General features: G+C 33.6%; 1 protein-coding gene across 7 annotated transcripts in view; it reads left to right on the top strand.

Annotated features, from left to right (window-relative positions):
- The window catches only part of MON2 (MON2 regulator of endosome-to-Golgi trafficking), a 101,422-nt gene extending 77,349 nt beyond the window's left edge, over positions 1–24,073 (top strand). For 4 of the 7 annotated variants that reach the window (XM_087442092.1, XM_004429358.3, XM_087442093.1 and 1 more), the window contains 9 exons: positions 166–309; positions 934–951; positions 1,240–1,368; positions 5,494–5,684; positions 11,132–11,192; positions 12,846–12,969; positions 15,352–15,559; positions 17,695–17,777; positions 23,362–24,073. In XM_087442092.1, coding sequence (XP_087298218.1) covers positions 166–309; positions 934–951; positions 1,240–1,368; positions 5,494–5,684; positions 11,132–11,192; positions 12,846–12,969; positions 15,352–15,559; positions 17,695–17,777; positions 23,362–23,525 — 1,122 coding nt within the window. In that variant the 3' untranslated portion in view covers positions 23,526–24,073. Of the gene's footprint in view, positions 1–165; positions 310–933; positions 952–1,239; positions 1,369–5,493; positions 5,685–11,131; positions 11,193–12,845; positions 12,970–15,351; positions 15,560–17,694; positions 17,778–23,361 lie in introns of those variants that run through there. The other 3 variants (XM_004429359.3, XM_087442096.1, XM_087442097.1) reach the window with 3 other exon arrangements.
- Positions 24,074–24,443: the final 370 nt, after the last annotated feature.

The following is a 24,443-nucleotide window of genomic DNA, read 5'->3' as shown; positions in this document are numbered from 1 at the left end:
TAATAGTTTAAAATAGCTTAAATGTCCTTTAGGGCTTATAAGAGATTGTGTAATACATAAAATAGGACAGTCTTTAAGAGTCCTTGGTTAAACAAATGCGTATATAGTAAAGAACTTGATGGAGTTCAGATTATGCATTCTCCTGTTCATATTTTGCTTTTATAGGCCATCTGTATAGGACCAGAAAACATGCAGATAATGTATCCAGCTATATTTGACCAGTTACTGGCATTTGTAGAATTTTCCTGTAAACCTCCACAGTATGGACAGCTGGAAACAAAGCACATCGCAAATGCAAAATATAATCAGGTAACTTACTATAAATTATATTTACTCAGTAAGACTTCATGGCTTATAAATACACTCAGTTCCATTTAAGATGGACTCTGATTATCTCAGAAATTTTTCATTCACAGTTAAACTTTCATGTGTCTGTTAACAGTTAAGCTGAAAAGAAACACTACTTGGAAAACCTTTTCTGTGTTCCTTTTTTTCTTGTTCATGACTTTCCTTTCCCAAGTGGTTCTCCAGAAAGTTTGGCCTTTCATGTTACTCTGTAATACATCTTTCTTCAAAGTTCCTTTCTTGGCTGTCCCATCCCACTACAAAATGGCCGCTGAATCCCTAAGCCTAATCTTATCTACAATAGATACCTGCAATGCAAAATGAAGAAACTTGTGTGTACTTAATAAGAAGTTGTCTACTACTGGTGTGAAATTTAGTTGGATTTTACATAAAAGATTTTTATAGCCATAGTTGGCAAATCTTAACTTCTTTTTGGCTTAGGGCAAAAGTAAATTTCTGAATGCATGCACATGCTGATTTTGTTCACTCAACATAAAAATTATAATTTTACATGGTCCGAAAAGTAGTTTTAATGTGTATTAACTTTTCTCATTCTATTTGTCTTGCAACACAATGGAATCACAATAGATCCAACTATTTGCACCGGTGAGTTAAATTTCCTCAAATTGTCCTAACCTATTGACAACAAATAAAGTACATCTTTTCCAGTTCTTGGTAGAATGCTCTATGTGCTTTTTCCAATAGTTTTAATTTTTGCCTGGCTGAAAATTATTCTTTCATGAGTACGTATCTCTTTGAAAACTTTGCATGTAATATAATCTGACCTAAAACCAAGGCCTGAACTTTAAGACAAAGAAGCTTACTCTTTGAAAACAATGTGATTTCATTTAATCTCCTTTATCTTTAACTCCATGTGAAAATATTACTTTCTAGGCGGAATGGGTAGCCTTGAATTATGTACCATTTGCTGAAAGGTCTTTAGAAGTAGTTGTGGATTTATACCAAAAAACAGCCTGTCACAAAGCAGTGGTGAATGAGAAAGTACTCCAGAATATTATAAAGGTATCTTTTTTTAAATTTCTATAGTTTTATTTGATGATGGCACCATTATTGAAATTACTCTTTAGGTAATAATGTATTATCATTTACAGTCATACATCGCTTAAGAATGGGGATATGTTCTGAGAAATGCTTCATTAGGCGATTTCGTCATTGTGCGCACATCGTAGAGTGTACTTACACAAACCTGGATGGTATAGCCTATGGCACACCGAGACTATCTGGTACTAATCTAATGGGACCACTGTTGTATATGTGGTCTGTCGTTGACCAAAACATTGTTATGTGGAGCATGACTATATTGAGATAAATGGAAAATATGATTTATATTATTATTTATAGTGTCTTTTCTTCAGCATTCATGGATGATATTTAAGAAGCCGTTTTTCTAAAGTATGAGAAGGTATTTTTAATGAAAAATATTTTAAAGTAAGTGTATATTAGATTTTTTACAACTCTTACATTTTGCTACATAAGACAATGAGGATCCTGTTTCTTAGGACAGTGTTTCTCATACTTTGAGGTTGACAAACATTCAGGGAGAAATTTACAATGCAGCCCATCGATTTAACTGATCATGCATACTGTCTTGTGTTTAAAGCCAGTTCCTTAGTACGTGGACAACCACTTTTAAAATTTATCTCTTGTTGACTGGGTCCCATTCCTCCAAAGCTTATTTCTTATTTTTCCCTCTATTTTGAAGGACACACCTAAACCTTGCTCTTCCTCTAGCATGTGGATGTGCCTTTTATTTACTGAACAAATAAATACAAGCCAATATGAACCATCTTCTCTCAGAGAAGAAGGCCTTTCTCTGTTCCAAGGCTCATCCTTCTCTTTGTGTTCATCCTTTCTTCTTCCCACCTTTCTTCATTGGTGATTCTTTCATTTTCCTTTCAGCCTCTTATACTTTATCCTGGAAAGATGATTAAGCCTTTTATACAAGAACTTTCTCTCAATTTACTTCCTACTCAAATTACCATCCTCTTTCAGCTTTCCTTTACTTCTAGACTCCTTTAAACAGCTTGTGGCCTTCACCTCGTCACCACTCACTCTTAACCTACTGCATGCTGGCTTACTTCCATATTGTGCTACAGAAACTACTTACTCAAAGTTACAGAAGACCAAATTTTCAAATCTTGAGCCCTTTTCTAATTCTTTATTTCCCCTATAACATGGTACTGCCCTTGCCTTCTTAAAACTCTTTCTTCCCTTGACTTTTGTCCTACTTCTTTCTGCCCTTCACCACTCATCCCATCATAGCTGTCCTCTCTCTCCTCATTTATTGAGAATATTTTTAAGCACCTCTTTTAAGCCAGTTACTAATTAAATAGTAGAGATTAAACATGAATAAGATAATTCTTACATTTAATAATTCAATAAAGGGAACATAGAAAGGCAAACAAATAGTACCGTATGTTAAGTGCTAAGTGAAGACCACAGAGTGGAGGCAGCTTTGCATTCAGATAGACCTGGCTTAGAATAGTGCACTGCTGTTTTCTTGCCACTCTGTCATTTTGGGCAAACGAACTTGCCTGAGAGTTTCTCATCTGTAAAAGAAGGATAATACCAATACCACTTACATGTCTTAACTATTAAGAGAATCAGTTGAGATACACCATTTAATGATACTTGCCAAGTAGTCAGTGCTGAATAAAAAGTTAGTTGCCCCACAGACAAGGAAATACCTAAACTGCCAGGGGATTTTGGCAAGGATTAACAGAAGTAACCCTTGAAGAAGGAGTAATAGAGTTTGCTAGGTAAAAAGGGAGAGGGAAGTATTATAGATAAATTAAGTAATGTAAAAGGTCACGGTCGGGGGCTGGCCCCGTGCCCTAGTGGTTAAGTTCGGCACACTCCACTTCTGCAGCCCTGGTTCAGTTCCTGGGCGCAGACCTACACCACTCGTCGGCGGCCGTGCTGTGGCGGCAACCCACATACAAAAAAATAGAGGAAGATTGGCACAGATATTAGCTCAGGGCAAGTCTTCCTCAAGCAAAAAGAGGAAGATTGGCAACAGGTGTTAGCTCAAGGCCAATCTTCCTTAGCAAAAGAAAAAAAAAAGGTCATGGTATATTTTCAAGAAATGTTGAGAAATTCCATTTAGGGAGGTGACAGGGCCTGGAATAAGTCCGAAAAAGTAGCTATGGGTCTTAGAAGCCATCATAAGGAATCAGGCTTTTTTCTTTAACCATTGAAGGGTTGAACATTGAGGAGTGACATGAATCAGTTTGTAAGTAATCTCTTTTCTGTACTCCCAAATACTTTGTTGATGCCACTTACTACATTGTATTATGGTTAATTGGACAGGGCTCTTCCTTTCTCAAAAATTGTGAGCTGTGTGACAGCAAGAACTGAATTTCTCAGTTCCACTTACAGTTACAGACTGTATACTATATGCCAATCCTTGTATTGGTTGCTTAAATATTTTAAAAAATAAAATGTCTAAATCAAATAGATCTGTTGTGCTTAATGTTCCCTTGATTTCAGTAAAATATTGACTGTAGTAGTAAACCATACTTTTCCTTTATCTAACCTTGAGTTATAAAATGTTAACTCAGAGTGGCCCTTGTATAATTTAGCATTCCTTCATTTGCATTTGACTTCCATTCACGCTTTGACAAGCTTTAACAATAAAGAAGATTTATCGGCGTGCTTATTGGAAAATTCAGAGATAGAGGGAATTGCTTTAGGATTGGTTGATCAGTGATTCAGCAGTATCACCAAAAACCAAATTTTTTTTTCTCTAGTCTGCTTTCCAAGGGTTGACTGCATCCTGACTATGTTTCTCCTCATAGTTGTAGGCCAATAAAGGGGTTATATGTATGGTAGGAGGGGTGTGTGTGTGTGTGTGTGTGTGCACGTGCGCCCTCTTGTGCTTCTGTCACTTTGTTCTTCTTAAGTTCCTAAAATTAGCCTTAAGTGGACCAGCTTTATTCCCATGCCCAGTCTTCAACCAATGACTGTGGCCAGGGAAATGAAATAGATTGATTGGCTTAATAAGCTGACCATCTCCTTACCCTAATTCCCACCTGGATGTAGGGAGAGGAAAGGGATAAATAGATTCTGGGTTGACTGAGTGGAGGCCCATTTCATGCTAACAGGTATTGGTTCATATGCCCACTATGTGAGTACTCAGTTATAATTTGTGTGGAAGATGATGAAATTAGGTTTTATATTCACTCCATAACTTTGCAATATGAATTCATCTTTTCTAGTCTTTATCTTTCTCAGACCAGAATTTTTATGTAAAAGCAGACTTTTCACTGTAATGCAAATTAACTGACGGTATGTTGAAACTATTTGTTGATGGTACCCTGGGATAGCTCACTGTGGTAGTTTGGTCAATCTAGGCTTCTAGTTGCTAGATAGAACTATGACCAGAGTCCATTCTGAACCAGCAAATTAGTTCTTTAATGGTTAACAGCAACCTGTCTCAAAAGTTGATCAGTTAAAAAGTTAGTCTCAATATCTTAGTCACTATACATTGCTCAGATGGTTCACTCCTGTATCCTCAAGGGTTAAAGATAAAATGAACTATCTTCTTGAAAAATCAATTTTACTGAAATAGTTGGAAAGGAAAAAAACTACATTAAAATGTTAGAATAGAATATAAAATTCAAAGAATTTTAGAGGTAAAACATAAGACTTCAAAGCAATGATGCTTTAGGCTATGTTTACCTAACCATTAGTGAAAAAATGTAAGCAGTATTGATCTCTGTTGGATGGGAGAGAACCCCATCAGTCAAATTCTTTTCTGCTAAGAGAACTATGGCAGAATATTCTAATTCCATGACATGAGTTGAGAGAAGCTACAAAACTGTAGGTTTCCTACTTTTACTCTTAACTTTTTAGATAACATCCCTATTTTTTATCATGAGAAACTGAGGTTCAAAAACGTTACTGCTTATTCAAGGTTGTCATTTACAGAATGGAGACAGGATTTAAAAGTATATCTTTCTAGGCATTAGGATTTGAGGACCATGTCTGAGAATTGGTCTTTCTAGAAAATAACATCTTTTTTTAAATGAAAATATCTGTGCTATTATTTTTTTCTTTCTGCTAGAGTTAAAGTTGTGTGTGTATGTTTTAATTAATACTTATCTTGAACTGTCTCTATTTTCACAGACACTTAGGGTTCCTCTCAGTTTGAAGTATTCCTGCCCTTCTGAAAGCACATGGAAACTAGCAGTATCTTCTCTTCTCAAAGTTCTTTCTATTGGGCTACCTGTTGCCCGGCAGCACGCTTCTTCTGGAAAATTTGACAGTATGTGGCCAGAACTAGCCAATACTTTTGAAGACTTTCTCTTTACTAAAAGGTCAGCTCATTCATTTTTATAATTAAGACAGTCTTTCAGGAAGTGCACATTATACCTGTACTTGCTCTAAAAATATTTCTCGTTATTGATTAACAAAGTATTTGGTGAGTAAGATTGCTAGATTATATACAAAGCATAAATGGGTTAGGCATTTGTCCACTGGGTACATTATCTGTGAGCAATGGAGACTTTTGCTCTTTACAGTGTTTTTGGTTGTAAGACAGGAGTCTATATACAAGACCATATGAATGCATCACAATTAAGGAATCATGGTTTTAACTAGATGAAGCTAAGAAGATCCATTTTTTAAAATCGGGTGCCCATTTGGCATTACAAGAGGAAAACAATTTCAGGAAGTCAGTGTTTTACCAGAATAAGTAAGATCAGTGGCGATAATGATCAGCTTTTTAAGATATCTAAGTTTGGCAAAGAAGAATGGAATTTTCATTGTATGCTATCCAACTGAGGGCTTATGTTAAGGATGCTATTTTGACTCCTCACTGGATGAGAGTAGGACAGTTGGAACACAGACTAAATTTTTTCAATGAGGAGTCTGCTGCAGTCCATCTAGAGCTGTACTATCCAATACAGTAGTCACTAGCTACAATTAATTTAAATTTTTAATTAAGAAAGTAAATTAAAAAATTCAGTTCTTCAGTCTCACTAGCCATGTTTCAAATTCTCATTGCCATGTGTGGCTAGTGGCTGCCATATTGGCAGTGCAGAGTACTGAACATTTCTGTGATCACAGAAAGTTCTATTGGGCAGCACTGATCAGTCTTCGGTCCTCCTATACTCTAATTTTCCTTACACTTTTTCTATTGTTATATCCATTAATCATTTTCTAAAACTACAGAATGAAAAACATACCATGTACTGCTATGTAACCATTTAAAATTATTAGTTTGAAACCATTTAAATTATGAATTTGAGATGCTTGAAGGAAAAAACCTACATTGGCACATTGATAATGATCAAATGAGTCCACAACAGAATGATTTAACTGAAGAGATTCTGTCTATCTTTCTGATGCGGTTAGTTATTCAGTAAAGAAAAATTGTAGAGTACAGAAGAGTTAACTTACCTTTTTCTCTATGAAAGTTTATCTGATATTTCAGAATCAAAAGTAATGACATGTGATCCTAAATTTCTGTTTCCACACGTGGTCAGACTTTGTTTTGCTTTCTTATGTATTTCTCTCCTCTAGAAATTTTATTGATGCCAACGCAAGATTACTGTTTGTATTTGTAGGAAAATTATAGGGACTCACAAAGCATATTCAAACAAATTATGTGTTCATCTTTAAAATAACCTTGAAAATTTGAGTTCCTTTGTGGACTTCACTGCCCAAATCACTATGTTAATTTGTATGAAGCAAATAGATTTAGAAGTTTAAACTTTTCTTTTTCTTTCCCAATTATCGGTATATGCATGTTGCCCTATTAATAAAGTAAGCTTGTAGATCAGTTTTTTGCAATGAATGAAACGTCTTTAAGAATTTCTTTTCCTATGGCTGAGTCTTTCTACCATCTTACTTATTCTCGAGTTTCTTGTTGAATATTCTTCATTTTCCAGACTTTGTTCTCAGTTTATTAAATTCAGTTTTCTGAAGTATTTTTTTTCTTGTACAGGAAAGTATACAATGGAACCAAGGGCCTAATAATAGATACATTTTATGGAATTTTGTAGTAATGCATTTATAGTATAATTTCTTTACAATCTTTTGCGTGACTGAGGCCCTACTTACATTAAAGGTTTGAGTATGTTGGGTATGTTGAAAAATCACATTGTTGAAGCAGCAGCTAGCATCATGGCTAAGGGCGCTGACTCAGGAGCCAGACACGTGGATCCAAATCCCAACTGTACTACTCTGTAACTGATGTTTTGGACAAATTATTTTACCTTTCAGTGACTCATTTTCCTCATCTGTTTAAAAGAAATAATAAAGCTACCTAACTCATAGGGTTATTGTGAGGATTAAATCACTTAAAATAAATGAATGCTTAGAATAGAGCCTGGAATGTAAGTGCTTTTAAAATTCTTGCTACCACCATTATCCTCATTATCTTTCTTTCTTTCTCTTAAGAGAAACTGACATTATCCATATTCTTTCCCATGAAACAGCTATATTTTAAACTAAAAATTTAAAGACCAAAACTCTAAATAACTGGAACCAGGAAATTTACCTCTAAATTTGGAGTTGTTTTTAATGGCTGGAAAAAAATAAAGGTACTAAATTCTGTTATCAAGTAACACAGAATCGGTGTTCTAAGTTGTGGTTATTCTAGTTACAGATTTAAGACTTCTACTACATGGAGTAGTAGAAACATACCTTATATTGAGTGTCAGGAGACCTGTGGCCTACTCTTGACTCTGCTACCTACTTTCTGTTGACTTTGAACTGGTCATTTCCCCTCACTAGGCATCCTTTTCCTTAATTATGAGATGAAATTAATTGATTACACTAGTTGTAAAAGTCTATGGTTATTTTATATATTTTGATTAATGTTTTATCCATGTTTTTAACTGAAGAGCTTATATAGATAAAGCCAGTTAAGTTTTTATTTCATAGTCCAGAAATACTTTAAGGCTCAAATTGAAAGCTTTCATTAGTTAGTTGTTGCTGAAAATGCAGTGCGTGCAAACAGAACTTAAAAACCATGCACATTTTCAGTTTCATGACAAGGTTTTGTGTTTGTTTTTGTTTTCCAAATAATTGATTTCTTTGGAAATCACAAACTGTTAGATTTTAAATTTCATTTTGTGCCACATATATACTGTGTTCTATAACTGAAGTCTATCAGTAGTATATGAACCATAGGAAGAGTGTTTCAGAATGTTGCTTGGAACAGCAAGACTTAGGTTTTTAGATAATACTAATATTTGAGTATCTTTTATATTGGAACATTTGTAAGTCTCTTAACCTAGTTAATATATGCTCTAAGACTCTATGAATAACCATACCTTTCTCTGTGATGTTTCCCAACTGTTTTTGGTCTGTAAGCTGCTTTGGCGAGGCAGTACAATAACAAAGAAAATACAAATAAAATCACCATCAACTAGAAGCAACAAAAGGCTTTGGACATCATTGAGGACTATTATAAGTAAATAGTTTAAATGAGTAAAGGAAAACACAAAGATGAAAAACATAAGGACTATAATCTAGTAGACACTTGAGGTCTGTTAGGTATTCATTCAGTCAACCTTTGAGTACCAAAGGTACTCAAATCCTCTAGAGGTACTGATCCTCTAGAAGACACATGGGCTAGTGAGAATTCATACAATTAATGGTCTGTGGACCTTAAGTTAAAATTTGCTAACTACTACCAAAAAGAATTGAAATGAAACATGTTCACACAAAAACTTGTATATTAATGTGCATAGCAGCATTATCATAATAGCCAAAAAATGAGAACAATGCAGTTGCTCATCAGCTGATGAATGGGTAAGTTAAATGTGATGTATCCATACAGTGGAATATTCAGCCATAAAAAGGAATGAAATACTGATGCATCATAGATGAATTTTGAAAACATTATGCTAAGTGAGAGAAACCAGACACAAAAGGCCATATATAATATGATCTTATTTATGTGATATATCCAGAATAGGCAAATCCTTGGAGAAAGAAAATAGATTAATGGTTGTCAGAGGTGGGAGGAGGGGAGAGTGAGGAGTGACTGCTAATGAGTGATGAAAATATTCTAGAATTAGAAGTGGTGATCATTGCACAACATTGTGAATATACTGAAAAGTGCTGAATTAGACACTTTAAAAGGGTGAATTTTATGTATGAATTATATCTCAATAAAAAAAATTTTAATGTACCATGCAGAGAAAACCGACAAAAATTACAAATGATACTATCAGTTTGAAGACTCTCTTATTTCATGAAAAGATTCATGAAAAGAATTTTTTAAAAATCACTAACTACTGTACTTTTCAAACTTAGAGAATGTAAAGATCTTACATGGCCCGTTTGTACCTGCAATATGGACCATCTCTGCTTATAATTTATAGGTAAATTCTGTTAACCATCAGCATTAAAGCTCAACCAATGTTTTTTGATAGGCTCAAAGCATCTATTAGGGATATTAACTATAAATTAAAATAAATAACCATTAGTTTGGGTTCTGAGATCAGAATACTCAACCTGAGCACAATTGAATAATTTCCTGGTTTTATTGATCATTAGGATTAGGAGGAGTGAACCTCTCAGTTTTTAGCTTTGTATGCTGCTCTCTTCCCTCATTTTAAGATGTTTTAAAAATACAGTTCAGTGTTTCTGATATATGATCCCAATAATATTAATATTATTAGTGTATATTCCTAATAAGCTTTTTTTAAATTGATAGTCAACCAATTGGTATTTGTCTCTTTGTGTTTGTATATTTTAATACCTGAAAATAGATAAACCAAATAATACTAAGTAGAGCAAAAATAGCCCTAGAAACAAAACTGTATACTATACCTCTAAACCTAAATATGATAATACTGTTTTTACATTTAGAACATAAAAGAGAAGAATGTAGGCTCAAATATCAGATAAGTCTAGGTGCAAATTATGGCCTTGTCATTTATTTATAGTGTGTTCTTAGTCATATTACTAGCCCTTCTAAGCCTCAGTTTCCCATCTGTCAATTACATGATAATAATATTACATGTGGTTATTGTGGGAACATAAGAAATGATACAAATAAAGCTCTTAGTATGTGGCTGACTCTCTAATTTTAGCTGTCATTATTATTGTAATAATCATTACCATCCTATTCTCAGCTGTTTTTAAGTAGGTAATATTTCACTGTTTCATAAGTTTAATACCATTTTACTGCTCATTCTTATTAAGAGCCACAGGGTCTAGAATTCACCTTGGTTCTCTCAGAACCATTGATTTTTTCTGATCTTGCTGGAACAATTTTCTGCTTTAGAAAAAAGTGTGAATCAGTCCTCCTCTTTTCTGATGTTCTCTTTTATTGTAAAAATCTTTACTATATTGTATTTATTGCAAGTTATTGATTAATGGGCTGTCTCAGTGAATAATTCAGCAACTTGACCAAGACTCTCTTAAATCACTGGCAATATAAGTGAATTCAGGTATTGTCAGCGTGGTAAATTTTGCCATAGCTGTAGATGATAGTATCTTTACTTTTCCTTGTTTTTTCATTCATAGTAATGACAGAAATTTAGTTCTACAGATTTTATTTCGTTCAGGATTGGACCAAGTATTTTTGTAGCTGGAATTTTATGTTTGAAATTAGCTTAATCGTTTATATTCATGACTTTAATTTAAATTACTGTTCTTTTAAATAAATGGTAATGTTCCAACCTCGGTGAGAAAATATAATTTTTTGTCATTTGAATACTGCTTGTTTATTTTCTGTTTGAATTTCCAGGGACTATTTTAACTTTAAAAATCAAGTTATTTATTTATTTATTCTTTTTTTTAGCATACCTCCAGATAACCTCTCTATTCAAGAATTTCAAAGAAATGAAAGTATTGATGTTGAGGTGAGGAAGCTATTTAAAACATTTTCCTGTGATGACCATATGTGAAAAACAAATAGTAGAAATATTGAAACTATAAAATTGCTGAAAGAATAAATAGTTAAGCTTGAACCTAAAAGAGTTAAACTCTCACAGAGGTTAATTTTTAAAGCACCGACGTTTTAAAAATTACTTCTTTGTATTTTTTAGATTTGTGCTGTGTGCATGTTGTCTAGATACTTAGTTGTGTCCATTTAATAACTTAAAAAAGGGGCCAGCCCCATGGCGTAGCGGCTAAGTGCACGCGCTCTGCTGCTGTCGGCCGGGGTTCGGATGCCGGGCACGCACCGACACACTGCTTGTCAGGCCATGCTGTGGCAGCGTCCCACATAAAGTGGAGGAAGATGGGTACGGATGTTAGCTCAGGGCCAGTCTTCCTTGGCAAAAAGAGGAGGATTGGCATGGATGTTAGCTCAGGGCTGATCTTCCTCACAAATAAATAAATAAATAAATGGTTAAGATGGTAAATTAAAAAAAAAAAAAAAACTTAAAAAAGCCATTGATTCAATAAAGTAAATCCATCAGTCAGTGAAAGCATATATTCAAGAGCTTACTCTACGGTTTGACAAATCAGATGTTTGTTGTTCAAATTAGTAAGTTGCTTAGATTTTTCTGTTTTTAATCACCTATAGATATGGCCTCTAGAATTCTTGAAGCAAATAATGAGTATTTTTTAAAGAATATATTTTGTTGATTATAAATGGAGTTAAAGAAGTAGTATTTGGTTATGGATTTTTTTGTTGGGCTGGGTCGTTTTTATTTTTTTTTCCTGTAAGTGGGATAGAAAACTTTTAAGCAAATCAAATCAAATCAGTTACTTTAAAGTGCACGTAGGGCCAGCTCCGTGGCTTAGTGGTTAAGTGCGCTCGCTCCGCTGCTGGTAGCCTGGGTTCGGATCCCAGGCGCACAGCAACGCACCATTTCTCCGGCCATGCTGAGGCCGCGTCCCACATACAGCAGCTAGAAGGATGTGCAACTATGATGTACAGCTATCTACTAGGGCTTTGGGGGAAAAAAATAAATAAATAAAATTAAAAAAAAAAACTTAAAAAAAATAAAGTGCACGTAAAAAACATAGGCGTCGTCATACAGATATAAAATATTGCCTTTTGTCCCATTACTATATTAAAACTCTTGTACCTTCAAACTTTTCTTCAAAAAGCAAAATAATATATTATGCTGGAAATAAGGTACTTAACAAAAATGAATAAAATAACTTTGCCTTCTCTCATAGCTCATGTTTATGGTTCTAAAAGGTGATTTAAATCTTATTCTTAATTCTGTTTTGGATATTTTATTCTAACATGGATAAATTAGCACTATTTGCGTTTACCATGTTGAAGATTAACATTTATTAAAATTATTGCATAGTAAACAATTTATACTATTGACTACAGTATTGACTGTTTTGTAATAAAGTTATTTACTAAGACAGGTGAGGGAAACAGACTAGTCATCCTGTATATTAACATTAAAATGTTTGTATACTTCTATTAAGGAAGATTCTTTAACTGATTTTCTTTTAAAATAAAATTTAAATTTTACTCTAGAAATTATCATTTGGGTCAGTCTCTTTCAAGAAAAAAAATGCATTTGAAGTTGCCTCTTTTGTTTTAGGTAGTTCAGCTAATCAGCACTGAGATACTACCTTATGCCAATTTTATTCCTAAGGAATTTGTTGGTCAGATAATGACTATGCTTAATAAGGGCTCAATACATTCTCAGTCGTCTTCATTTACAGGTAGGTTATTTCGATGATTTTTTAAAAAATATTAGTAAGTATTGAAGTAGTTTTCAAGAAGATGACTGTAGAAATGTTTACTCCTATGATCGTGGTAAATGTAAACGGGAGAATGGTAAGGTAATTTTTAAGAATGTGATACAGAACATTAAGCTTTACAAGAGGAAAATGTGGTAAACTCTGTGAATTATGTGGGATGAATTAAATTGCAAGGCACTTATGGAATCTGCTTGAGTCATTGCAGGCTGACACAGGTTACCAGTTTTGTGAAGTCATGGATTATTGGGCAGTCATGACAGTGAGTTCTGCCACTTAGTAGTTGGTTAACTTCTCTGAGTCTTGATTTTGTCATCTGTAAAATGAAGGTATTAATACCAGCCTCTCAGGACTATAAATTGCAGAGTTAATCCATTAAAAAAAAACAAGATGCTTTAAAATTTGTTAAGGGTATTAACATTTGGTGAATACCTACTATGTGCAGGGTATTATGCCAGAATATTAATCTCATTCCTCACGACATTTCTGTGAGGATAGGTTCCATCCTATTACAGAAGGGGAAATAGGTTTCGAAAGGTTGAAAAAATTGCCCACAATCTTAAGGCTGGAGGGCGAAATTCATCCTTAAAAAGAACTACCTGCTTCTTTTGATTATATCATGCTACCTTACTGGGAGATGATATATAAGTTACTTTTTGCTATTATTTCTCTTTTTATCAACCTGTGCTCAAGTATTAAATGTAATTATGGCATCAAAATGTGAGTTTTCTGTGAGATGATTAAAAAATTGTAGATTTGTGTCATGCATATCCTTAATCCCCAGAATTTACCGGAGCCGTGACTAACTTCTACTAAGCTGTGCTGAACACTTTAAAGAGCATTTATGCGCACAGTTTGACCACTAGATGTCTCTCATGCTGCTTACTTTACAAACTAGTTCTTTTTCCAAGCCCAGTTTTTAAAACTGATCTGGTAAAGTGCAAATTTAACAAACATGAGAACCTCAGAGAAAAAAATTTTGAAGTTCACTTACAGTATCTTAATGTAGTCAACTTTTTATTATTAAGAGTATATAAAAAATTAAAGGTAAATTTTTATAAAATACACGTTAAGAATAATATTTATAATTAGATATAAATGTTCTAAGCTAAATAAGGACTACTCAGTTACCATGTATACTTTTTCTAGCAGTTTTCTGATGATATCTCCTGCCATTCATAGTATTAAATGTACCAAGATAAAGAAGGTATAAGGACATTCTTCCAGTGACTTTCCCATAGGACACAAACTTCTCAGTTTTAACTTGGAGTTTTCTTTACACATATACGTACAAAGCCTTCCTTGCTAAATAAGACAACCTATAAACAGAGAGGTTCCAGTGATTATTTTTGGTCTCCTGCTTTTTAAGTATGATCTGACAGCCAAAGCTCACTGACGTTTGAGGAAATCCTCCAACACAGAAAGACCAAAACAAATGAAGAGGGAATAAAAGAAACTGGAAGGAAAAAGATAAGATGCAGAGCCATAGAAAACATTTTTTTAACAAAAGCACAATTATGATTAGGATGCTCAAAGAGCAAAAGGGTTTCACATCCATGAAACAAGAAAAACTGCTGTTAAAAAGGAACAATCAGAACAAGAAGGAGCTCATAGAAACTAAAAATGTGGCAGCTAAAAGACCAAGTTCAGTGAAGAGTTGGAAGCAAACATTAAGGAAATAACTTAGAAAGTAGAGCAAAGACAAAAAAGTAGACAGTATGAGAAGAAAGAAAAACTAAATCCAAGGGGTCTGACATCTGACAATAGGTCTTCCAGAAAGAGAGAATAGAGAAAAGCTAGGAGAGGAATTTGCAAAGAAACATACTGAAGAAATAAATTTCCAGATTAAAATGGTTACTCAGTACCCAGAGCAGTGAAAGGAAAAAGACCCAAAGAAAGACATGCAGCCATGCAATATCAAAATACCCGAGATAAAGAGAAGACTCTAAAAGATTTCGGAAAGGAAAAAAAGTTCAACACAAAAAATTTGTATCAAAATGACTTTGGAATTCTCAGTAGCAACATCGGATGCTAAAAGACATTGAGGCAATAGTTTCAGAGTTATAAGTGGAAAGGATTTTTAACAAGGAGTTTCATACCTAGGTACACTGTTGGCCAAGTATGAGTGTAGAATAGTAACTCGCAATATATTTATATAGAGAGAGTTATATATATATAGTAAATAAACCTGTTTTTATATATATAAGCTGTTATCTATAGGTTTTTCATAGATGCCTTTCATCAGTTTAAGAATTTCTTTCTGTTCCTAGTTTGCTAAGAGTTGTCAATCATTAAGGTGTATTAATTTAACCTTTTATTAACCATGAAAAATTGTTAATTTTACAGAAGCAGAGATTGATATTCGTTTGAGAGAGGAATTTTCTAAAATGTGTTTCGAAACATTACTCCAGTTTTCCTTCAGTAATAAAGTCACAACCCCTCAAGAAGGCTACATCTCACGAATGGCACTCTCAGTGCTTTTGAAGAGATCTCAAGATGTACTACATCGCTATATAGAGGATGAAAGATTAAGTGGTAAATGCCCTCTTCCAAGGTATATATTTTATTTTATTGAAGAAGGAAAAACACTATCATAGTTAGTAATAACAAAAAAAGCTCTGAAAACCAAGTGTTTTTATAAGTGATCGAAACTTAAGCTGAGGCTGTTTATAATTTTATTTATCCCATACAATGTAAATATTCGTAAGTTTTGCTGCAAATATATTAATGTGTTTTATTATGGGATGCTTTTTCAGACTTCTCATGGAGGTTAAATAAATATGATTTTTCAAATTAGCTTTTTGAATTTGAAAAAATATTTGAATTCTAAAATATATCTTCTTTTAAGGATTTCTGGATAAGGACTTGTGGATCTCTGTGAGCACTGGAGAGAGAGAGAGAAAGAGAGAAAGAGAGAGACAGAGAAAATAATAGATAAATCATACTCTAGGAACTTCCTAGTTTGTTTTACAGTCATTTCTAGGTTTCTCTATAAGTCAGCTAGCCATATCTGAGATGCTCTTTTCATCTAATTTGCTTAAGTCCTTGTACCTAAATTGATTTGCTTCTCATTTAGCCAAGACATGCTAGTGGAAGGGACTCTAGGCCTTTCTGCTAAGTTGAGGCTAATCAGAGTTGGTGTATAGATCAGAATTCATCAAAAAATGCAATCGTAAAAAAGGGTTATGTTGCCAATCTGTTTTGTTTTTGTTTTTGTTTGGTGAGGAAGATTAGCCCTGAGCTAATGTGTGCACATTCTTATTTACTTATAATAAATTTCTGGAGTTGGAATTGACCTTTCTGGAGTTGGAATTGACCTGTCAAAAGATATATAGACATTTTAAAAGCTTTTGATGTGTGTTACAAATTGCCTACCAGAGATTTATACCAATTTACATTCTCCCAGGAGTATATGAATATCCTTTTTCTCAATTTTTAGCATTTTAAAATTATTTACCAATTTATCATTTTTTTCTTTTTAAATTTGATGAAAGAAAAATACATAGTAGTTTGCTTGTTTTTAATACCAATGCTTATTAGCCAGTTGTTTTACTACTTTTAGGATCCACAGTTTTTTAATTTCTAGAACATGGGTTATACCTCCCCATATTCAGATTTATGTACAAAAACATTCCAAAGGCAGGTGTTAAGTAATTTGATTATGGGCATGATTGAAAATTGATTTATCAAAATTGATGTCTGAAGTATCCTTGGAAAAGCAGTAATAAAGTTGCTTTGCTTAGAATCTTTATTTATTAGATTATAACAAATTATTTGATTTCAGAAAGCAACTTTTTCTTCATTTTTTATGTTTTGTTTATTGCTTTTAAACTGAGTCTTATTTTTAGTTGTCCTCCAAAGTGTTATATTGTATCATCCTATATTTGCACTATCATTATATTATTTTCTAAAAAGCTACATTGCAACACAATAAAATACTTCTGTGTTTACACAGGGAGGCTTGAAATAGGACCCTGTCATAGTATTAGGAAAATCTTATCTGTAAAATAATAACAGAGAGTCATACCAGGAGTAGGGCGGGGACACTGGACAGCAGAAGAGCTTTATTGGCAGGAGAAAGAAGGGAATCGAGCTGCTCTTGCTGATCCTTTGCTCCAGGTTCATTCTTCATTGCTAATGTCTCCAGATAGTACCACTTGAGGATTGATTTTGAGCATGTTTCTAATTTGTAGTATTAGAAAGTTAAATAAGTACTATTGTAATTTTAAATGTACTTTTAGCAGCATGATAAAATATGTGTCAGGAGGTAATAGTAGTCTTTATTCCCATTTAAGCTTTGGCGAATCCCTTTTAGTACTAATTAATTAAAAAGAAAAGAAAAAAAAAACTCACTTTTTGTTGAGAAGTTCTAAAAGCATATATTATGTTTTAATTTTAAGTAGTTATATGAAATATCTTACAAATAAATTTAGATTTGCATGAATAGATTGCCTTCCCCCATTTTTTAAATTGATAACTTATGGTAAGAATAACTATAAATCTTATTTGCACACTGAAGTACATGTAAATAAAATGATTTTTCTTTTATAAGAATATAAAGCTGACATTAACTTCGCATTGTATTGTGTTCAGTATTTTTCCAAAATATATCTATTTGTATTATCCTAGTAAAAAATACACATGGCATATCTTAAAATCTTGATGGAAATAATTTCCCTTCTCTTTTAGGCAACAAGTAACTGAAATCATATTTGTTTTAAAAGCAGTCAGTACTCTCATTGATTCGCTTAAGAAAACTCAGCCTGAGAATGGTAAGTGCTTAGAAACTCAGTTATTCTAAGCTCATAGTATTTATATTCTATTTGTGATGTACTTTTGTATTATTATTAAGTTAACTGAACTTTAGGAGCATAATAGCTATTAGACTTTCTTTTCTCCAGTCATTACGACAGCAAAGCATCAAATCCATTAAGATGTCAATTAAGTAAAATTAATATGTAATGTTTTATCTTCTTTATGTTAAACAACAGTTTGGCTGACTTTTTTTTTTGGTCTGAATTCAGGGTGTTGCATGGACAATTCATATTTCATATATTTTTAATGTAGAACATCACTGACTTTTTGGGTGGGGGGAGGCTTCCATGTTGCATTTGTACTGATTTACTGTATAAACTGTATAAATAACTTTGAATCATTTTTATAGCCTTTTCTCATTTGTTTCCCCTTTCTGTTACTCATTCCTATCCAACCCATTCTTTACATTATTGCCAGAAAAGATTTTTCTAAATGTGCAGCTTTGATCATTCTTTTTCCCAACTTTATAAAACAAAACAAAACAAAATGTTTTTCATGTACGGTTACCTACCAAATGCCAGGAGTACCACTGTCTGACTCTATTCTCTTCACGCTTTATTTCCCAGTAGACTTCATGTTCCCCACTCTCCCAGCAAACTCAGTCTACCCCTTTGCTTATTCCATTCTCCTGCCTATATCCACCTAGTTCAAATACCACTTCATTTTAAGCCTTGTTTTTAATCCTTAAAGGTGAGTCATTTCTCTTTTCGTTGAATTCGTAGCGCTTTTATGTGTTCCTTTGTCTATTACTCTATTTGTATTAGTTATACGTGTGCATGACTCACTCCCCTTAAATTGTAAACTTTCTTGAGAGGCTTTTTGGACCATGTTTCATTCTATTTTGAATCCTCCACGACATTACTGCTCAAAATGTGGTTTATTGGACCAGCCACAGGTCTTAAGAGTTTGTTACTGGTCCAGGACAAGATAAAGACCTGGCACCAAAATATTAGTCAATTGTGTCACTAAACATATTGGTTCAGCTGACATTATTTTACAAGACTTTGTTAAAGAAGGAAGTGTGTTGATTTACGTTCTGGCACAAACACCTTAGCAGACTGGCACTTTAGGCAGCATTAATTTTAATACCCAAGAAAAAAGGAGGTTCCTAATAAATGCCTAATAAATGAGTCACAGGATATTTGTTCCTGTCAGTTATTATATAATTCAAGTAAATGCATATTTTTCATTTTTCAAAATCCACCTGTTTGTACATTGGCCTAGAAAGGTTGAGTATTATACTAAATCTTAAGAGGCAGTGGACTTGTATTTATTCAATCCAAAGAGAGGGGTGGAATTTCTAAGAAAAATCCTAGGGCAATGTCCTGAATTCATCCCATCAAGTTCAAATATGAGTTCGCTTAAAAAAAATATTCTGGTTGATTTTTCAGAGAGGGAAACTATGCACTGACTTCCTAGAAACCAGTAAAATCTTTATTAGATCACAGGATAGGATTTCATTCTTAAAATATATTATACTTAAGACATAAACAGGAAGTTCTCTATTTCCCGCCTTATTGCTATAGATATATTAAACATAGTCAATATATTTAAATGCATAGATCTTGCATTATTTTGTATGATCTTTAGACAGCTGTCAAGAATTTAACCAGAATTTGTATAAAGGAAGAAATGGGAAGGAAAACTCAGTAACTTTTTTTTTTTTTTTTTTACAAAGCCCATGGGCCATGGGTAGGGCCGTGTAGTAATGATAGATGATCTAACTAAATTAATGTTAAAAATTTTTTAAGAGAGTTTGAATTATGCCTCTGGGCATATGAAATGAAAATTTAAATTAAATATAACCATAAATAATGATGATGATATTATAACATATTAGAAAGGTATGATTAGCTTCATTAAGAAACAGAAAAAAAGAAGATAACTTAGAGAAAGCCAGGCCTTCCCAGCATAAATATGTTGGAATGCTCATAGCTAGTCTGAAATTAATTCAGGAGGATCACTACAAGGTTTGGAACCAGTGTACACTCAACATCTGTTTCGAACATTTATTTGTTTTAGGGTTTTCTGGTGGGAGAGGAGTCATTTGTTGGACTTATTTTTAGTTTGGAGGAATTTTGTTTTTATCATTTTTCTCGATCCTTATTTAAAATTTTGAATAGGTAGTAAACATACCCATGGTTCAAAAATTCAAAAATATAAAAAGATATATATGGAAAAGTTTTAAGATGATCTTTCTTCTATTCTGTATCTGCCAAGTTCTTACCTTAAACCATAGGCAGCCATTTTTATTAGTTTCTTGATCTTTCTCATAAGTTTATTATGTAAATACAAAATATAAACTCCATTATGCCCCCAGTTTTTAACACAAATGAAATGCATAATAGCTCCATATTATACTTACTGTTCTGTACACTCTATTTTTTTCCACTTCATAAAATATCATGGAGATTCTTCCATATCAAATACATACAGTGTTTTCATTTTTTTTGATAGTTAAGTCCCAAGTATCCACCAAGATCTATGGTGGGTTTTTAAAAAAATATTTTAATTTAAGAAATTTGAGTAGCTTCCTCTGAGTTTGATTTTATCTTAAATAATGTATTGCTAAAAAAAACCAAAAAACAAAACAAAAAATAATGTATTTCTGTGTTTTCTTGTAGTAAACCAAGAATTAGTTTGGTCAGTTGACTCTCTATCTGGGGCAATCTAGGTAGATTTCAATCCATGCAATCTTTTTTTTTTTTCCAAATTTTTTTATTGTGGTAAAATAACATAAAATTTACCATCTTAACCATTTTTAAGTGTACAATTCAGTGGTATTAAATACATTCATAATGTTGTGCAACCATTACCGCCATGCATCTCCATAACTCTTTTCATCTTGTAACTGAAACTCTATGTTCATTAAACAATCTCTCCCCATTCCCTACCCCTCCCAGCCTCTGGCAGCCACCACTCTACTTTCTGTCTCTATGATTTTGCCTACTCTAAGTACCTCGTATAAGTTGAATCATACAGTATTTGTCTTTTTGTGACTGGCTTATTTCACTTTAAGGTTGATCCATACATATTGTAGCATACTCCGGAATTTCCTTTTTAAGGCTGAATAATATTCCATGATGTGTGTATGTATGTATGTATGTATATACCACATTTTCCTTATCCATTCATCTGTTGGTGGACACTTGGGTTGCTTCCACATTTTAGCTATTGTGGTTAATGCTTCTATGAACATGGATGTACAGATATCTCTTTGAGACCCTGCTTTCAGTTCTTTTGGGTATATACCCAGAAATCTAATTGCTGGATCATATGGTAATTCTATTTTTTATTTTTTGAGGAACCACCATACTGTTTTCCACAGTGGCTGTACCATTTTGCATTCCCACCAGCAGTGAACAAGGGTTCCAGTTTCTCCACATCCTCACCAATGGTTTTTTTATTAGTAGCCATTCTAATGAGTATGAGGTAGTAAATCATTGTAGTATTGATGTAATGATTTGTGTAGTATTGATGTATTATTTCCCTAATGATTAGTGATATTGAGCATCTTTTCACTGCTTTATTGGCCGTTTGTATATCTCCTTTGGAGAAGTGTCTATTCAAGTCTTTTGCCCATTTTTGAATCAAGTTGTCTTTTTGTTGTTGAAGCCTCTTTGCACCTCTGTGATCAGAAGCAGCGATCAGAGCACAGACCTTGATATGTGGAGGACAGGGTCCCTTTTGCCTACCCTGGCCTCCCACAAGCTGCGTGCAGGCTGCTCCAGGAACACATGTACAACCGCCTACCACAGGGCTAGGGGTGAGGGATGGGTAGCTGCTACTGTGCTAAGAGCTGAAATTAACCAAAATTAACCGCAGTATACTGCCCCAGTCTTCCTCTGGAAGTTGCAAGCCTTCAGTAGGCTCCAGAGTTCCAAAATAGTTGCATCAAACAGCTTCTGCCAGTGCAGTTGTTGTCTAGGTGGGGAGACAGATTCCTGGTGCTTCCTACACTGCCATTTTCCCAGAATCCTCCTATGCAATCTTTTGTTAAAGATGAGTGGAAAGTTTCAAAGAAGACAGCTGGAGCAGACTGTTTAAGACTTCTTAGACCAGTGTTTTTTAAACTTCTTGTTTGTTTTCTGTTAAGCAGCAAAATTCTTTTTACAAATGAAATCTGATATGGATTCCCAACATATAAAACAGATAAAATCAGAAGAGCTCTGGCCTGACATTCCCTCCCCCACCAATACCCATCAGCCCCACTCCCCTTTTCTTCTTCCCACCCCTACACTGAGGAAGCCCCTGTTTGGGTGGAGAAGGGATTAAATGAACAGCTCAGCACTTTCCAAGATGGGTGCTAAGGAATGAATACTAATGATGATGACTGATGTCAGTAGATATTGCATGGAAAAAAATTCCATAATCAAATTAATTTTGGAAACTCTGGATTAGATGACGTTAAACCTGTTCTTTTACTACAAGACTTTAATAAAGTCATGTAAATTATGAATCTCCAAAAGAGAAGATAATATATACAACATTTACCAAATTTACTTGACCATGATTTTTTTTTAAGAGGTAACTTGAAGAATACTAGTTTGAGAAACTCATTCCTTTAGCCTACTGCAGAAGTTGAGATAAAGAAAAATTATATGACTTAATCAGGGACACCCAGCACTAATTGTTTCAGAAAGGTTTTTAGGCACTTAGTTGACACTCAGTAAATTAGAGTGAAAAATAGAATCAAGGCTCCTTATGCATAGTCTAATGTAATATGAATTTCTTTATACTATACTGCCTCCCGGATTTGTTCCACAAAGTGTCATATACATATCCTAAGAGAAATCTGTCAGCAGGTTTTATCGTGTGTTGCACTCAACAATATGCACAGTTCCTATAGTAAAATAGAAATATAATATGTTATCTCAGAGTATAAGGAAATTACAAACTAATTGGAATATAACACTTTCTGCCCATTCACCAAATAGCATTCAGCTGTACTAGTTGTTCATGATAGGGGTGAGGAAGGCAGACATGTCCCTCCCCTCTACAGTTTAAGTCTAGTGATATACAATAAAGATTAGCAAACAATACAAGAGAAGAATGGATCTATGTGTGGTCATTTGAAATTAACATCAAGGACATTACTGGGGAAATCATTTAAGATATTTATATTTTTAGCATACAACTGCATAAAAGTTGAATTATTTTCTAATTGTTCTTGAAATGTACACTACGTTCTCTGGCAATTATACTGAAAATGACAAAGGTTTGAATTATTCTAAGTTACTTTGTTAGCTTCCAAGGCCTTCACAAATTGAAGTATCATTGAAAATGTACTTTATCAAATTTGTTGGTATTGTTGACTGTGCACTGACCATATATTTTTCCCTCATATCTTATTAAGTATTGTAGTAAGTCTTCCAAAGATTAAAAAAAGAAAAGGTACAAGCTTGTGGAATCTCCATATTTTGAAAGTTTTTTCTTTGCATTGTGTTTTTACACAGGAAAAGGATTGTGTTTATGTTAATTGGATAACTTCTGCTATTTAAATCCACCCTTTTTTGAGGTTTTATACTTTTTGCATTGCAGTTGATGGAAATACCTGGGCACAAGTAATTGCCTTATACCCAACTTTAGTAGAATGCATCACCTGCTCATCTTCAGAAGTCTCCTCTGCACTTAAAGAGGCTCTAGTTCCCTTTAAGGATTTCATGCAACCACCAGCATCCAAAGTTCAAAATGGAGAATCTTGACCAGCTACAACAGAATTAAAGAAGAAATATATGTAAAGAATGTTTGCTCTGCATTGAGTCTTCTCTGAGAAGGACAGTTCTTACTACCAATAATTCTTGGCAGCTGCTGTTGATCTCCTTTCAGTTGTACTTACCTAAGTTCAGTACTTGATATGACAAGCTTACGCGGCAACAAGGCTCCTGAATAGTAGCAGTGCAAGCCTTTAATCAGTTAAACTGATGGGAGAGATGGTTCATACTACAACATACCTGCTACCATGTCTTCAATTGTGATTTAAAAGTGAGCTTATGTACAGTTTGTGGTGTATGTATTAATGATGTACTTTTTAAAAAGAGAGAAAAGATATTTCATTCAGTTAGATTTATTAGGCTGGTGTTTTTGTGCTCTTTTTCAAGTACAAAATTGTACTAAAATTTTATGCAAGATGGTACTGTAACATTCCATATTATCTATAACCAGCCTTTGTAAACAAAGGGAACTGATATACTTGTGTGTATAATAAATGGTACAGTTCTGTATAAAATAGTTGCATTTATTATTTAAATTTTTAAAATATTGATAATGTTAAATGCTTGAAGCTGTATTTATTATTAATACAAAATTGTTTGCTTACATTTTTACTTAAAACTTGCCTTCTTCAGAGGCATCTATGCTCACCATATGATCATGCAGTTAGCTTAATGCTTCTTTTAAATGTATTTACTAGTGACTATTAAACATCTGATCAGAAAGGTCATGTGAACACAGCAGCAAATACTTTATGATTTGCTGACTTTGCAACTTTGGGGTATAGGTTATTAACTTAATACATTGAGATATATTGTAGCACTATGACTCCATCATACCTCATTTCTTTAAATATCTTTCCCAGCTTTCACATGTCTGTCTGTTTTTATATTTGCTGTCTGTATTTTAAA

The sequence above is a fragment of the Ceratotherium simum genome, chromosome 17 (genome assembly GCF_057802395.1).
Source record: "Ceratotherium simum simum isolate JZ-2026a chromosome 17, ASM5780239v1, whole genome shotgun sequence".
In the NCBI taxonomy this organism is placed as follows: domain Eukaryota; kingdom Metazoa; phylum Chordata; class Mammalia; order Perissodactyla; family Rhinocerotidae; genus Ceratotherium; species Ceratotherium simum.
The sequence above is the reverse complement of the archived record's forward strand: the minus strand, read 5'-3'. Positions and strand labels throughout refer to the sequence as shown.